At 45.6% G+C, this 15,808-nt stretch overlaps 1 protein-coding gene across 5 annotated transcripts in view; it reads left to right on the top strand.

Moving 5' to 3' along the window:
• ADGRF5 (adhesion G protein-coupled receptor F5) overlaps positions 1–15,808 on the top strand; it is a 97,568-nt gene that overhangs the window by 52,228 nt on the left and 29,532 nt on the right. For 3 of the 5 annotated variants that reach the window (XM_060615674.3, XM_060615673.3, XM_060615676.3), the window contains exons 3-8: positions 292–346; positions 10,582–10,755; positions 12,720–12,896; positions 13,037–13,146; positions 14,397–14,455; positions 15,298–15,440. In XM_060615674.3, coding sequence (XP_060471657.1) covers positions 292–346; positions 10,582–10,755; positions 12,720–12,896; positions 13,037–13,146; positions 14,397–14,455; positions 15,298–15,440 — 718 coding nt within the window. The remainder of the gene's footprint in view (positions 1–291; positions 347–10,581; positions 10,756–12,719; positions 12,897–13,036; positions 13,147–14,396; positions 14,456–15,297; positions 15,441–15,808) is intronic. The other 2 variants (XM_060615675.3, XM_060615677.3) reach the window with 1 other exon arrangement.

Raw genomic sequence — 15,808 nt, 5'->3', positions numbered from 1 at the left:
AGCACAAGTTAAAAACACCATAATTTGTATTTCTTGACCCGACTCAAACTACGGGGACTTGGAGAAACTCAGATGTGGTGATTGGTTCCGCTCCTGGGCCTAGAGACTGGTCTATGAAAAGTGAATGCCAGCTCACATTCATAGAGTTCCCGCCATGCATGGGGTACAAGGTGCTCACCCGGAATCCGCAGCCCTACGCTCAGCTCCTACGATTCAGAGCACATGAGCAGGAAGCCAAGGAGATAAGACATCTCTAACCCCCACTGACAGTCTCCTAAAATGTTCTTTCAGATTCTCCGTGAACATGAACTAGCGGGGAAGGAGCCGCTAAGGCAAAAACGAGCAGGTACGTAAAGCCTTCGCTTGGCAGTCTCTTCTAGTAAGCCCGATCAAATGACATTTGCTGTGACTTTTCAAACCCTGTGATCCCTATAATGCAGTCTCCGAGTGTATCAGGGTTCAATTTCTAGAAGCAATTACAAGGGAACTCCATTCCCTCCTCTACCTAATGACATTAAATGGATTTTAGCAGCACGTTACAAGCCCCTCACCTCCCCCCTCTCTGCTCCCGAGATCCTGAAGAGTCTGTCCCCAGTGGCTCTCTCCTCAACTCCCACTTCCTAGCCTTTCAAAAACACCAATCTGATTCCCCATATAAAATCTTTCATGGGCTCCCAAATGCCTTGGATCTCTCCAAGGATTTTCTCAAATCCAATCACCTGCTGGATTGTTAGCAGACCCCACGTGATTTTCCCACTTATTCTCCTTCTGTTTCCTTTCACATGGTCGCTGCCCACCCACCACCCTCCTTTGTTTGTCAGAGAGACTCCATTCACATGGGCTCCTGCCATGTAAGGCTTTCCATTGATTCCCCAGACAGGGAGGGGCCGTTTTCCTGGGTTCCCACTGCTCTTGTCACATTCCCATAGCACAAGATGCGTCCCAATGCTTTGTAATAATTTTACTTCCCGTTTGTCATCCCCAGTAGACATGAGTTCCCTTGAACCCTCCTCATCTCTGTAGCCTGGCACTGAGCCCAGTTTCTCAGTAAATGAGTGAACAAATAGAGAGCATATGTCCCTGTCGCAGCTGTCCCTGTGTGAGTCGAGGGTGGGTTCCTACCGCCAAAGCTGCTGGCCCAGTGTCTGTACCAATTCTGGAGAAGGTAGAACTTCTTAACCCTCAGGATTATGACTGAATCACACCCAGACATGCCGTGGTTTGGTCTGTTTGGCCTTGTCATCTGCAGGAGTCATAAAGCCGCCAAAGAGGGCGGGCTTTCGCGGGGGCCAGGATAAAGGTGTCTGTTGCAGCTTCTCAGAGCACCAACCAGATCGACCTCTGCCCAGTGCTTGAAATGACAATTCGATCATATTTTATTAAGGACTCAAAATGTTCGCTGGAAGGTCATACCTTCATTTTTTCTTCCTTTGCCATTCTTTCCTTCCTTTTCTGTTTCGGCTTTGTTTTATATCCTTATAGACCCTCACTCTCCCACTCCCCTCCTTCCCTGAAGCGGTCCGAAGCACACAGGTGGCACTTTCTGTGCGTTTAAACAAAGCATCAGTGCAGGCACTCCCATCCCCTGAGCCCCCTGGCACCCTGTGACAGGAGCGGAGCTGGAGATGTCCCCATTCGGTACTTTGAACGATTTTCTTTTTAAGAACCAAAGTACTTGCGGGTGAGTTCCAGCTCCAGGTTTCTCCCAGGCTCCTGGAAGGCCCAGGCTGCCAGCCTCCTCGGGGACAGTTGGTGACCATACAGCTGTAAAAGTAGCGTCTTCCTGTGCTTCTGGGCCTGGCTGTCTGTGACCCGTGGTGACATCGTGAGACGTTAGCCTTTTGGAAGGAAGCCACGTCTGCATCTAAGGATTTGACATTCCAAAATTTTCCAGATGTGCTTTCATTGAAAACAATCATGATGATAATAAATTACCATAAAAATATATTTTCCGTTTATTATACATGATCCTCTGTGCGCTTAGGATTTTAGAGTCGTTTTGGAAGGTGATAATGACTCAACCCATCATCTGCAGAAGACGGTTTGACCTTGGGGCTTCTACAAAATCACCAAAGTAAGGAGTGGCTATGGAAAGACTCAGAGGCTAGACCTCAGAGAGCTGAAATATAAATTGCGATGGAGAGCACCATTCTCGAGGAAAACAATGAAAGAAACCAACAGGAGGCAAACAAAGTTTCCAAGAAAAGAGAATTGTCGACAGGCATTTCCTTTTGAGGCACTGGATCAAAGCTTTAGGGTTTGAGATAGATAGAATCATCTTTAAAAGTAGGATCAGCACTTACTTTTATGCTCAGAGCACTCTGGGCTTCTTCCTAAGTTACTCTGGTCAGTTATATATCTTCACTGGGCCCTGATATGCACACACACGTACATATATGTGTATGTGTATGTATATTACATACATCATACAAACACAGACATACGATTGCATGCAAGTATATATATGAGTTATTACATTTCAGAGTTGTTGAGACGATTAAATAATATTATGTACATTTTATTTAAATGTTACTAGGGTTATCTAGGGATTTATTCGTGTGTTTTTTTCATTAAAAACAAAGATTTATTTATAGAAATAATATTGCATTTGAAAGAGCCTGAAATCCCTGGTGCAAAGAAGTTCCCGTATAGCCACTGAAGGCAGGAGAAGGGAAGACATGGCACACAAGTAGTGTTTTAGGAAAACGAATTCAGAACCCTGTTGGGGAAGAGGAGTCTGCACAAACACTTAGAGGCCAGAGGATCAGAAGAAGGGTGGATCTGCCAGTTAGAGCAGACAGGCTACTGGGGGGCAGGGGGAAAATCAGAATAGGACAGAGCATCCAGAGTTACGTCCCGACGAAACCAGGAAGTGGATTCTAGATCGGCTGAGAGGCTGGCACACAGAAGGGACCGATGGAAGCCACCTGAAGTGAAAATTAGCCAGATGGTTATGGCTGAACGAATTAGAGGAAGAAGTCAGTGCTCGGGAGACCAGCGAGGAGGCTCAGCAGCATGGATCATCACTGGTCCTGGTTCCTCGAGTGAAACGGGGAAGGAGAAAGGGGAACATTTGTGAAAGACCTTACAAGGAGCGGGTCAAGAAGACTTGGAGACAGACTTGACATAGGGTGAAGGGTAGCGGTGATCCACGTGATACGGTAGGAGCACACAGACCTGGGTGTCTGAGGGATGTGGAGGCCACAGGGAGAACCACAGCTGGAATGGGAATCTTGTCTCGGAGGTTTGCCAGGAAGCTCCAAAGTTACTCTTAAGGGCAATCTTCTCCGGGGAGTGCGAGTGGACGTGTCTTTATTGGTTAGAAATAACACGCATGTGTTCTCTGTGTCGGTGTGGAAGTGCTCTCTGCCAGGTTTCTGAGCCCGATTGGGGAATATTCTTGGGTCCTGGGCTGAAAAGTCCTCGTGGGTTCTTCTTTGGTTTCCGAAGGAATGACTGAGAATGGACACCTTTTTGAGAAAGGGAGACCCAGGGTGTCCTAGCCCCGTGCAGGAAGGGCTCACATTTACGTACCTACGTAGTGAGGAAATTGGGCTGTTGACTGCTGGTGTGGGAATGTCAATCTTTCTGCAGACCTGGCGGCCCCAGTGTGTGCTCGCCCTTCATCTGGGTCCAGGAAATGCTGTGCATTGTCTAGGTTGAGGAACGTATTTCGGGGAGCAGGGGTTATGTTTTTGTCTTTCTTAGGATAACACACGGCATTTAGTGCACTGAGCAAGCGGAGGTGGTGGCAGAGTGAGATGGCAAGAATAAGGCGCTCTCGGCCCAAGGTCTGGGGTTGGTTTTAGGGTTGATGTTCCATGTGTTGGGAATGCTTTTTCCTTTTCATTTCTTTTCTTTTTATTTTTACATTCATTTATTTTTGAGAAACGGAGTGAGACAAAGCGTGAGCAGGGGGGGGGCGGGGGCAGAGAGAAGGAGACACAGAATCTGAAGCAGGCTCTAGGCTCCGAGCTGTCAGCACAGAGCCCGACACGGGGCTCGAACCCACGAACTGTGAGATCATGACCTGAGCCGAAGTCGGACGCTCAACCGACTGAGCCATCCAGGTGCCCCAATTTCTTTTTTTTTTTTTTTAATTAAAATAATTTTTTTGAGAGAGAGAGAGAGAAAGAGCATGAGCGGGGGAGAAGAGCAAAGAGAGAGGGAGAGAGAATCTTCAACAGGCTCCACACTACACTCAGCATGGAGCCCGATGCACGGCTCGATCTCATCGTAACCTGAACCAAAATCAAGAGTCAGACGCTTAACTGACTGAGCCACCCAGGCACCCCCCCTTTTAATTTCTGATTAGTGTCGTTTGTTTGTGTAACAGTCTCAAAGGGGAGACCATTGGAGTAGCATTAGCTTTTCTTGACCTACCAGGGGGCATCTGCCTGTAATATCATCATCACACTTACTATCATTAATATTATTCTTTCTACCTGCTGTTTCAAAAGGGCTACTATAGGCCAGACAATTTGCTAGGGGCCCTCATACCAACTCCTTAGCAGCAATTCTGCAGAGAAGATATCACTCCTTTTTTTACACATGGCAAAGTGTGGCTCACAGAGGCTAAATGGCCTGTCCAGGTAAGAAGGTATTCCGGGGGCGCCTGAGTGGGTCAGTTGGTTAAGTGTCCGACTTTGGCTCAGGTCACGATCTCGCGGTTCGTGAGTTCGAGCCCCACGTCGGGCTCTGCGCTGACAGCTCGGAGCCCGGAGCCTGCTTTGGATTCTGTGTCTGCCTCTCTCTCTGCCCCTCCCCTGCTCACGCTCTGTCTCTGTCTGTCTCAGAAATAAATAAAACATTAAAAAAATTTTTTTTGGAAGGTATTCCGCTGCCCCTCTCACTGGCTCCACAGTCCATGCTCATAGTGCAGAGTTAATAATTTTCAACATGTGTTTCTGGCTCCTGCCCATTAGATTCCATTCCATGGTTATTACAGCAGCTTCACAGGGTAAGGAGTACAGAGCACTGTCTTCAACTTAGCGGGAAAAGAGTTTTCTACGGGTCTGACCTGGGTATGTGACAAACTAGTAGAAACGATTCATATCTCCAGACTTTACAGCCCAGCGTTCTATGACATGCCGAGATGCTCACCCTCTCTCCCATCCACACCTGCCGGTGAGCCATAGCCTGGGGCTCTGGTGGTTTTCCCCTGCGTGAACAAACCTTTCTAAAATCCAAATGGAGAACAGGATCCTTGGTCTATCTGTTGACAATGGTGCAATCAGAGACAGATGTGTAGCCAAATTGCTACCTACTAGAACATAGTAAGAAACAAGCAGAAAGACAGGCGGCTGTTAATATTTACCTGCTCCAGGGTGAGAAACAAGGGAGCCAAGCCTTCAGTGATCACGAAGCATCCTCCCTTTTTGGTCAAGAGAAAGATTACACCAACCTCCTTTCTCTTGGGAGATTGATTTAGGCATACTCAGTCTCCACCTTCTGAGAAGCCACAATTCCCATTAGAGTTGCCAGGCAAAAATAATATTGTTTGCTTAAACAGCTGAGATTAAGGCCCAGAACTACTTGTCGCACTTTGTGGCCAACGTTCCAGAAATGTCTCTTTAAGATAAGTGCTGCATGTCGGGCAGCGATTTATGGGAAAGGAGAAGGGAAAATCCTGGTGGGGTCGTACCTCTGGGCCTGCCCGATAGACCTCCATCTGTGACACTGATGACACCTGGAATGTGCTACCTTCCACTTGGGGCATCGGTTGAGTCAGAAAAGTTCAGGCAAACGGCAGGAGGCCACAGGAGCCCAAGAAAAAGCAAACACATTAAACTCTGGAATCAGATGGTCCAGAGGCAGCAGAGAAGAACTTATGGGCCTCTAAAAGGACACACAATGACACAGAGGTGGGAAAACCATCCCCTGTTCCTCCTGAGCCCCCTTGTAGCCTGGGGCAGATCAAGGAACATCACTCCCCCCAGCTCCAAAGTCCTCAGATTTGGGAGAGGCGAGGCAAGCAGGAGTTGGCATTTCCATCCCAAACTGTGGGTCTGTCTCAGGGCTGTGAGTACAGTGTGCCTCTGGTCCCACCCACCTGTGGGTCACAATGACACCTGCACATCAAATCAGACACTCCCCCAGGGCCATACAGGGACAGGAATGACCCAGATCCCGAGGGCATCTTCTGTTCCTCAGGCAGGCCATGGAAATCACTCTGGAGGCTTTGGTCCTGATTTTCTCTTCCTGGAGTAAGAGGCCCCGAATATGCACATGGCAATCTCCTCCTCTCACTTGCATCTTTGCTCAACGTTTATGGCTTTAGAAAGGTCTTTTCTAACCATTCTAGATGGTTAAAATACCACTCTGCCCGCACTCTGCCTGCCACTGTTTTTTGACCCTGCTTTAGCATCTCCATGCCCTCCAGAACTGCCTGACATTGAAGTTTCAGCCTACTTTTACCTCCCGCACGGGTGCAGGAGATCCATGGAAGTAGGTAGAGCTTTGCCTCTCTTATTTACGCCAGGTCCCCAGCACCTAGCGTCGTGCCTGGGAAGTAGGCACTCAGCCAACAGTAAAGTTACTTATGAATCGATAAGTCAAGAAACTAGGGCACAAATGAATAAATCTAGCTAGACTTAAGATCAAAATCCATGAGTGTCAATGAGGGGTCACAGTGTGTTTTTCCTCAGAGTGGATTTCTAAGACATTTATGATGCTGAAACAAATAGAACGATGTTTTAGATAATTCTTCCATTTATTATTAATAATTTTGCTCTTGGATATGCTTTTATTTTGAAATTGACTTTGAGAATTGCACATTAGTTCTAAAGACACATTTCATAATAATGCCTTGTCTTTTAGAGTACATTAGGGTTCACAAAGTGGTCACTTTCATTATCTTCTTCCATTAGAGTTGTGACAAGGAGTGGTTAAAAGAAAATGGACTTGGGGTGCCTAGGTGGCTCAGTCAGTTAACTATCAGACTTCAGCTCGTGGTCCATGAGTTCGACCATGCATCGGGCTCTGTGCTGACAGCTTGGAGACTGGAGCCTGCTGAAGATTCTGTGTCTCCCTCTCTCTCTGACCCTCCCCTCCTTGCACTCTGTCTCTCTCCCTCTCAAAAATAAATAAACATAAAAAATTTTTTTAAAAAGAAAAAATAGACTTTGGGGCACCTGGATGACTCAGTGGGTTGAGCGTCTGACTTCAGCTCAGGTCATGATCTCACAGTTTGTGAGTTTCAGCACCACAACAGGCTCTCTGCTGTCAGTGCTTAGCCCGCTTCAGATCCTCTGTCTCTCTCTCTCTCTCTCTCTCCCTACCCCTCCCCCACTCATGCTCACTCTCTCTCTCTCTCTCTCTCTCAAAATTAAATAAAACATTTAAGGGAAAAAAAATAAAATGAACTTTGGAGTTAAGAAAATATGGTTTCAAATCCCAGCTTTAACATTTGCTATTTATGTGGCTTTAACCCATCAAGCCTCAGTTTTATCATCTGCAAAATGGGTATATGCATACTCTCCTCATGACCTCAGACCCTACTGGCCAATCAGTAAATGGCAGCTGCTATTATTATTGTTACTTTTGTTATGATCACTTTTGATCCATCTGGTATGACTGAAGAAAGACGTGCACAAATGCACTTGGAGGCCACCTGACTGTCTCCATAGGACCAGAAGCAGGGGGTGTCTGAAAACAACAACAACAAACAAAGCAAAAGCAAAAACAAAACAAGACAAACAATAAAACACACACACATGTAAAAAAAACAAGTTTAGGCGCTAATATTGGCTTTCCCGGATTACCTTCTTGGTTTCCTCACTTGGATTAGAACATTAAATCCTAAACCTGCCTGATCCAGAATCACCAGTGGGAATTGAAACACACACACACACACACACACACACACATTTCTGGACCTAATCCATGAAGATTTTACTTTGACTCACCTGGGTTGAGACTCCAAAGTATTCATGTGTGTTGAATTCCCTAGATGTACATAATCATCAGTCAAGTGCAGACCACTGGCATAGATGACTTCCAAGGGCAAGCCCCTAGCCCTTTGAGTTACTATTGGATTGTTGAGCTTGTTTTAAAGAACTATTTCCATGCTGATGGCATTTCCTTCTCTAGTAGAGGTCCCCCATCTTTATCAGCCTCTAGGGAGAAGTGGCACTCAGGAGTTCTGAAACTCCTTTAGAAGTTGTTGAAGAACATAAAAAGCAGATGAGGGGAGAGGAACTTAGAGGCTAGTGCTTTAATTACAGTTGCACGAATCCCATGGAAGAGAATTTGCTAAAACCATAGGAACTTTCCTCTTCATATTTTAAGCTTGTGGCTCAGTTCCCTGTAAGATCTCACTGGAAGGACCACCTTGGTTTCAGTGGGGAATGATGCCATTGATGAATCACCATGTGCTTTCCAGGCATTCGCTTGTTCTGCAACTGTGTCTGGAAAGGGCACAGAGAGGTGGGCTCAGGGATGAGCGGGAGGAATGGTGAGCCGGCAGGCATTGAGGCTATGGTGGGGGTCAGACCCTGGGGTGCAACAATGCAGATGAGGAAGTGGGGGATGTGGGATTGTTATTGACTTCACTCTGCTAAAAAACCCTACCATCTAGGATATCCTGTTTACATTCAAGGGAGGAGATAGACTGCCTACGGACAAAGAGAATCCTGGAGCTAGGAATGCGCTGGAGGGTATAAACATTGCATTACTTTTCAGGAAAAAGAATATGCTCCAAGGCAGACTTTATAAATATTATGCAGCCGCCCTCCTCTCAAATGTTCCCTGTGGACAACCCACCGTGTCTAGAGTTAGGCTCACACAGATTAAGGTTAGCAATTCTTCCGGGAAGCCTGTTTTCATCACAGAACCATCAGAGAATCAGAAAGAAAACAGGAAATTTTAGGCATCGCTGTGGTATCATGACAGCCTGTGACTCTGCGTCGGGTTTTAAAAGCCTTTTTGTTCTGCTTGTAAATACATTTTTATAAGGAGGAAATATACCTTAAGATGCAGTCTTAATTTTGAGAGATAGACAAAGACTTTTTTCACAGTTTGAGTTAATTACAGCAAGTTGCAGGACGGATGCCAAAATGAAATACTTCTCAACAAGGTTGATGAGTAAAACCCAACTTCTTCTTATTTGTTTGTTTGTTTGTTTGCCTATTTTCTTCCAAGATTTTGTGTAAATTCAAATTAGTTACACGTAGTGTAGCATTGGTTTTAGGAGTAGAATTTAGTGAGTGATTCTAAAATCAACCTTCTAAGGCATAGTTTATAACTATCAGTTTACAAATATTACAGCTTTCTGTAATAAAAACTTATTTACTGGAGTTTCCCACAATGAACTTAACTCATTTTTAGTCCTTCACATCAATATTCCTTGGAAAGTTTTAAACAAATCTGGCAATATTATGGGAAAATTTTTTGCCCTTTTAGAAAACATAGAATTGATTTTTTTGGCAAAATATACATCATGCAAAATATACATCACATTTGACTTAAATTTTCAAGTAATACTTTTGCAAGTATTCTCTAACCTTTTCTTTCTTTGACTGACAAGATAAAATAAGCCACAATTTGTCTTCTCAACTCATCTGTGTAAAAATTTCTCCTAATCTTTGAAGGTTCATCATTAGCTATGAAACTCGTCCTTGGCTTCTGCTCCTCTTATGTATTTCAGCCAAGAATGAGCCAAAGATTCGGGCAGTGATGGGGAGGTGAATGTGTGGCTCTCTTAGAGGGTCACAATTTTAATAAGAGCTAATTGGGCACATGTTTATTATGGGGTGAGCTCCATGCCAGATGGAGTCAAGCCATGCGAAGTGAAAGAAATAGTTCCTGCCCTTGAGAAGCTTACAACTGGTGAACCAGACATGCTGTAATACAGGAAATTATGAAAGGACATTCCAGTTTATATATTGTCTGGCTTGCTGGTGGGTGGGTATGTGTTGGACCAAATATATCTAGGATGCCAGACACAGAAACAGCCTGGAGACCATTTGGAAGGGCGATGAAGAGCTGGAGATATCTCTGATTTTACGTTCTCCTGGGCAAATTTTACTTTTGTTGAGTACCCATCATGTTCAGGACACCAGAGGTACACAGCGAGAACTAAGAGCCCATGCTATGTGCGTAGGCTAAGGGCAAAGGAAATTAACAGGATGACTCTTCCTGGAGGACTTCAAGCCATGCGTAGTTCAGATCTCAAAATATACGCGTGTCAGTTGAATGGTGTTGGAAACACCCTGACTCATTTCTCTGAGTCAAGACCGTGGCTTTATTGTCTGGATGTTGCCAAGGCTCCCTGCTAGATCTCTCTGCTTCTGTTCTAGACAGGTCCTGAGCTTAGCCTGTGAATCTCTCAAATGACCAGAGGCCACTACACTTAGACCAGAAAGATCAGTTGCCTTCCTTCTTTAAATGGTAAAGTCATAGACAGGGAGCACCATGAAGGGGGCAAGGCTGATGTGCCAGCATCCACATAGTCCTGTTATTGCCTGTAAATGTGGAACTGTCTGCCATGCTCCCTCTCTGCCCACCACCCTCCCCGCCTTCCCCCCCCCCCCCGCCCCCCACCGTGGTGAATTCTCACAGGTTCCTGTGCTTTCCTTTCAGTTGCCTCAAGCAGAGTTGCAGCTGAAGAGTACACTGTTGATGTTGAGATCAGTTTTGAAAACGCCTCCTTCCTGGAGCCTATCAAAACTTACTTGAAAAGCCTCAGTTTCCCAATTCAAGGGAACAGCACTGACCAAGCCACCACCACCATTTTAAGCATTGAGGTGACCACAGGTGAGTCAAAGACCCGTTGCTATAGAATGGAGGGTTGGGAATATCAGGAGAGGAGCTGTCCAAGCTCCTTACTGTCACAGCAAATTGCAATTCGTAGGCAAGTGACGTGACTCAAAAAGACCTGATGTGTGATTTTATGACTTCACGGCCTTCCAGAATGCAGCCCCTCTTGGCAGACTCCATAGCCAGTTCCTTATCTCAAATGGGAGCCAAATGTTTGCTTGGTGGTTTGTGTATTGGTTGTCACAAAATGGTCCCAAGATATTTCCAGGTCCTTCACAACAGGCTACTTGGTCCATTCCATCTGGGTAGTCAGTGGGTACGGCAAGGACTGGTTCGGGTATTAATAAAGAGAAAGTTCCCTTCATTTTGGCAGCATAGGTCAGGAAATGGGAACCAGGTACACACCTGGATTTGTCCGTGCGACGGGATTTTCTGGTCACTGCCTCCCTTTTGAGATTATGCGAGCTGTCCTATTTCTCAGGCACCATCACCTGGGATGCTATGATATGGGAGTCCCCCTTGTCCCAAACAAAGTTATTGCCTTGCAAACACTAACAGATTTGGGGTTTCATGATTCTAAAATGGAGGCAAGAATAAAATTCTTATCTTTTAAGAATTTTTTGAATTATATTTCAAATAGTTCATCAGCATCAGTCTATGTATTCCAATGTTTATTCCTTTGATTTTGAGAGAGAGAGAGAGAGAGAGAGCATGTGAATGGGGGAGAGAGGCAGAGAGGGAGAGAGAGAGTTTTAAGCAGGCTCCACACTCGGTGGAGCCACCCAGGTCACCAAGTGAGCCACCAAGCACCCCAATCCAATTTTTTATTCTTAATATATGCTAGCTGAACCCGAAATGGCTGCTTCCTAGCTCCCTCTGGATGCCCTTCCCACCCATGCTGTAGCAAAGGACTACATCAGTGTCCACAGATTTACTAGAGCTTGGGTGCCTCTCCTATTTCAGGAACAGTGATCTGATGACTTTCCTTTGGGTAGTCACTCTTAGAATAGACAGCTCCCCATGACATGACTTCGATCGAGTTTTAGAAATAAATTCAAAGCCCTCTGTTTTCAGAGCATTTTCCAATGTCCCCAGTGGGATTAGAAAGTATTTGGTTTGTTTACGTGTGACTAGAAATGTAACAGGCACAATTTTATTTGTACTCTGTATTTGCTGTTTAACAAATTACCCCAAAACTTAGCATCCTAAAACAACAAACATTTATCGTACCATACAACTTCTGAGGGCTAAGAATTCAGAAGGAGCTTAGCTGGGTGGCCCCGGCTCAGGGTCTCTTATGAGGGCGCAGTCAAGCTTCGGGCAGAGTAGCAGTCCTCTGAAGGCTCCACTGCAGCTAGAAAATCCCCTCTGAAGCCCACTCACATGGTTGTTGGCAGGACTCAGCTCCTCACTAGCTGTTGACTGGAGACTTGCTTCTCACCATGTTGGCCTCTCCATGACATGTCCTCATGCAATGGCAGCTGGCTTCCCCCCCGGAGCAAGTGGTGAGAGACAGACATCACCGAAGGAAGCCACAGCGTCTTATATACTAATCTCACGAGTGATATATCATCACTTCTGCCATGTTCTGTTGGTCACACAGACTAAGTCTAGGGCAACATGAGAGTGAGTGACAAAACGGTGTTAATAGTCAGAAATAGGGGTGGTCAGGGGCTGCCTTGGAAGCTGGCTACCATACACTTTGTGTCCAGAAATCTGTCTATCACATTATTATTGTAGGCATCCGCTGTAACAGTCAGAGCAGTCATCCTTCAGACGGCCATACCTAATAGCGTGGTGATGTGTACGGGAATCACATGAATCTCACGTAGTACTGTTGAACTTCCCAAAGGGCAATGTGGAGTCAAGTTAGAATTTCCTACAGAGTATAAATACTTACAGTCTATACATGTAAAGGTGGCGAGCACCTTCTCTCTCCTCACTGTTCTGGTTGTTGATAGTCTGCAGACCTACCGGAAATGAAATCTGGTGCTCGTGTGAGACAGGCTATAGGTGGCCTCAAGAAAGGTGTCTCCACAATCTCACTTGTCAAGAGCATGATGGCTTCCCTGCAGGGCATCGTTGCAGTTGCCTTAAAGGACTACCTCCCAAGGGACCTTTTTGCCAGCTCCAGGGAGGTAAGTAACTGTTGATTAAGTGTTTGTTTGTTTGTTTGTTTGTTGAGTGACCGATATCAACTCAAGCAAATGTTTCTCGGTCCTGTGTGTATTCAAACACTAACATGAGATTTTGAAATACTGCCCTGTGATTATTTCAGCAGATGTTACCCTAAGAATGTCAGTCCGACTCAATGTGGGCTTTCAACAAGACCTCAAGAACTCTTCCTCTGCTCTCTATAGGTCCTACAAGACTGACTTGGAAACAGCGGTAGGTTTTGACCCCAAGAACCTCTTAGCCAACAAGTTCTTTGGGCTGGACTGAATCTGTTGCATTCACCAAGGATAAATTCTGTCAGAGTTTATGAATATGGGCATCAAAAATATTTCTAGATATCTGGGATGATGAATTACGGAGTGTTCAAATCCAACAGTGTGCAGGGGATGATTTTATGTCATCTCGACCTATAGGTGGAACTTCCTCCCAGGGTAGAATTGATTCAGAGGAGACTTGGTGTCATCAACCCACTGAATCCCATTCAGGTCTAGAAGCACCTGGTGGCACGTTTCTATTTGTCTTCCCACACTTCACGGATGAAGCCCTAACGTCTTTTGGGTAGATCAGCCCAAGGCTGGCACCGTGGTTTCAAATCATTCCACATTAAAGGTCATGAGGCATTCTCACTTAAGACAGATTTCAATTTACTCATATAAAAATAGAGAATATTCCCGGAGTATTAACTGAGTGCCAGACACTACTCTAAGTGATTTACACTGGATTAATTCATCTGAACCTAAAGGCTTTGCTTGAGTGAACTCATTTGCGATAGAGCGTCCCAGTTGGTGTGGTACAAATTATTACAGGGGGGCTGAGATAATGACTTCCCTTAACTCTCTGGGCAGCCAAGCCCCTGCCTCAGGCCAGGAGCAGCCTCTGCTTACCCTTGGAAACCACATGAATGAGGTTTCATTTTCTGTGGGTGCCATGCTGCAGCGCTGAAGGGCTCTTGGACATCTGATGTGCCTATCTGGCATGTGATAGCGCTACACAGCGTGAGAACCTTCCGCACATGCTGCACCCTCAATTATATGCTTTTGAGGGAAGAGAGAGTTCCATATTCATCTTTGGATCCTACCAACCCAGCTTCCTGGCACGGTGCTCTGCACCCACAGTGCTTTGCATGTTGCATCTACTGGTAAATGTGACTTGAATCAAAATGAATTCCCTGGGGTGGGTATTCAGAGAAACCTCCCCATTTTCTCTGCCAGGCATTTCCCTGAGCGAGATTTTTGGCACATTAAATCTGGTGTCTGTTTGCTTCTTGGAGAACCCAGGCTGACATAGGTCAAGAGGAATTACTTCTTCAAAGTTCTGTCAGCGTTAGCCTTAACAAAATATACAGGAGAAAGTTTTACCTGGGATGATAAGAAAAAATAATGTGCTTTTTCTCTGCTTTCAACCTTTTGACTTATCTCTCACTGGACCTTGATACATGACACTTGTCTTTCTTTGTTTTCCAGTTCTGGAAAGGTTACAGTATTTTACCGGGCTTCAAATTGGTGACTGTGACAGGGTTCAGGTAAGAAGCTGTAATCGGGTCATTCCTGCCCAACGGCAGAGACCACTACGTTAGTGAAGAAGAAACAACCCATTAGAGGGGCATCATCTAGAGCAGTTTGGTAGAAGTGGAGACAATGCTCGATTGGTAGGGCGCAAAGAGGGAGGCAATACTGAGAACGGAAACTCACTCCTCACAGATATACCCACTTAAATGGAAAATGAGCCCAAGACTTCTGTTTATTCTGTGCCTGCAGGAGTTTTGCAAACAGATAAGGGATAAGTCCACAGACTAGGGAGTTCCAAAATATAAAAGTGAAAGAATGTCATGCATGATGCTTTATTCAAGAAAAGTTGTCCAGCCAGCCACGGGCACAGAGTTGCACGCTGCTGTGTAAATGGCTCCGCCTGGAGTTGGGCTCCACGGCAGCCCTAAGGAGGTATGCACAGTGTTTCAAAAAGTTAGATGCCAATTTTAACAACAAAGAATGTTCACAGAAACATTCGGGATTCTGCTTCAGTTGACATTCAGCATATCTGGTAACCTCGGGCCAGCATGGCTGTGTGACAACAGTCTCTGCACTGTGGCTGTGACCCTATGACCAACTTGTGTGATTCACTTCACTCATTCCCGTCCAGCCGTTTTGCTCACTTACGTTACCTGCCTGCAGACATTTGAGTGTGCAAGCCTTTGTCGCAGGCTTTCAGCTAGAGCCTGAAACCGGGTTGATTTGAGTGAACCTTTGAAGATAAAAAGTACCCAGTCTGTGCTTGCCATTTTGTTTTCCCATGTAAATAAACCATAAGGATCTAGACTCTTCCAGGTCAGTTACTGCCTTACTGAACTGAGTGGTCTCCATCCAGGCCCGGAAGTGTGGTTGTGACATACGAGGTCAAGACTACAACACCATCACCTGAATTGATGCGTAAAGCAAATGATCAAGTAATGCGGAACCTTAATCAGACCTACAAAATGGACTACAATTCCTTTCAAGTAGTTACTAGCAGTAAGTAGGACATCTCCATGTTTTTCCTATACATGGATTCTATTTAGCTATAGCAATGGTATTTATCATTATGCTTAAAACCAGGAAATTACATTACAGTGCCCTCCATGGGGAGAGGCTGTCTGGTTCCTGGCACAGAGGCTTCCCATCTGAGGCACCGTTACAGATCCTGCCAACCAGGCTAATGTCACTGCAGTTGGGAAAGGGGTTGCAGGGGGGAGAGATTTTGCAAGAGGGTCCCAGAGCCATCTGGGTCGATGGAGAGCTTTGTTTCGTTTCGTTTCGTTTTTAGTCAGAAGTCTGGGGGTGCCTGGGTGGCTCAGTCAGTTGGGCGTCCCACTTCGGCTCAGGTCATGATCTCACGGTCT

Source organism: Panthera onca, chromosome B2, assembly GCF_046562875.1.
Source record: "Panthera onca isolate mPanOnc1 chromosome B2, mPanOnc1 haplotype 2, whole genome shotgun sequence".
Classification (NCBI taxonomy): Eukaryota; Metazoa; Chordata; class Mammalia; order Carnivora; family Felidae; genus Panthera; species Panthera onca.
Note: the sequence above shows the minus strand (reverse complement) of the source record. Positions and strands in the feature narration are given on the sequence as shown.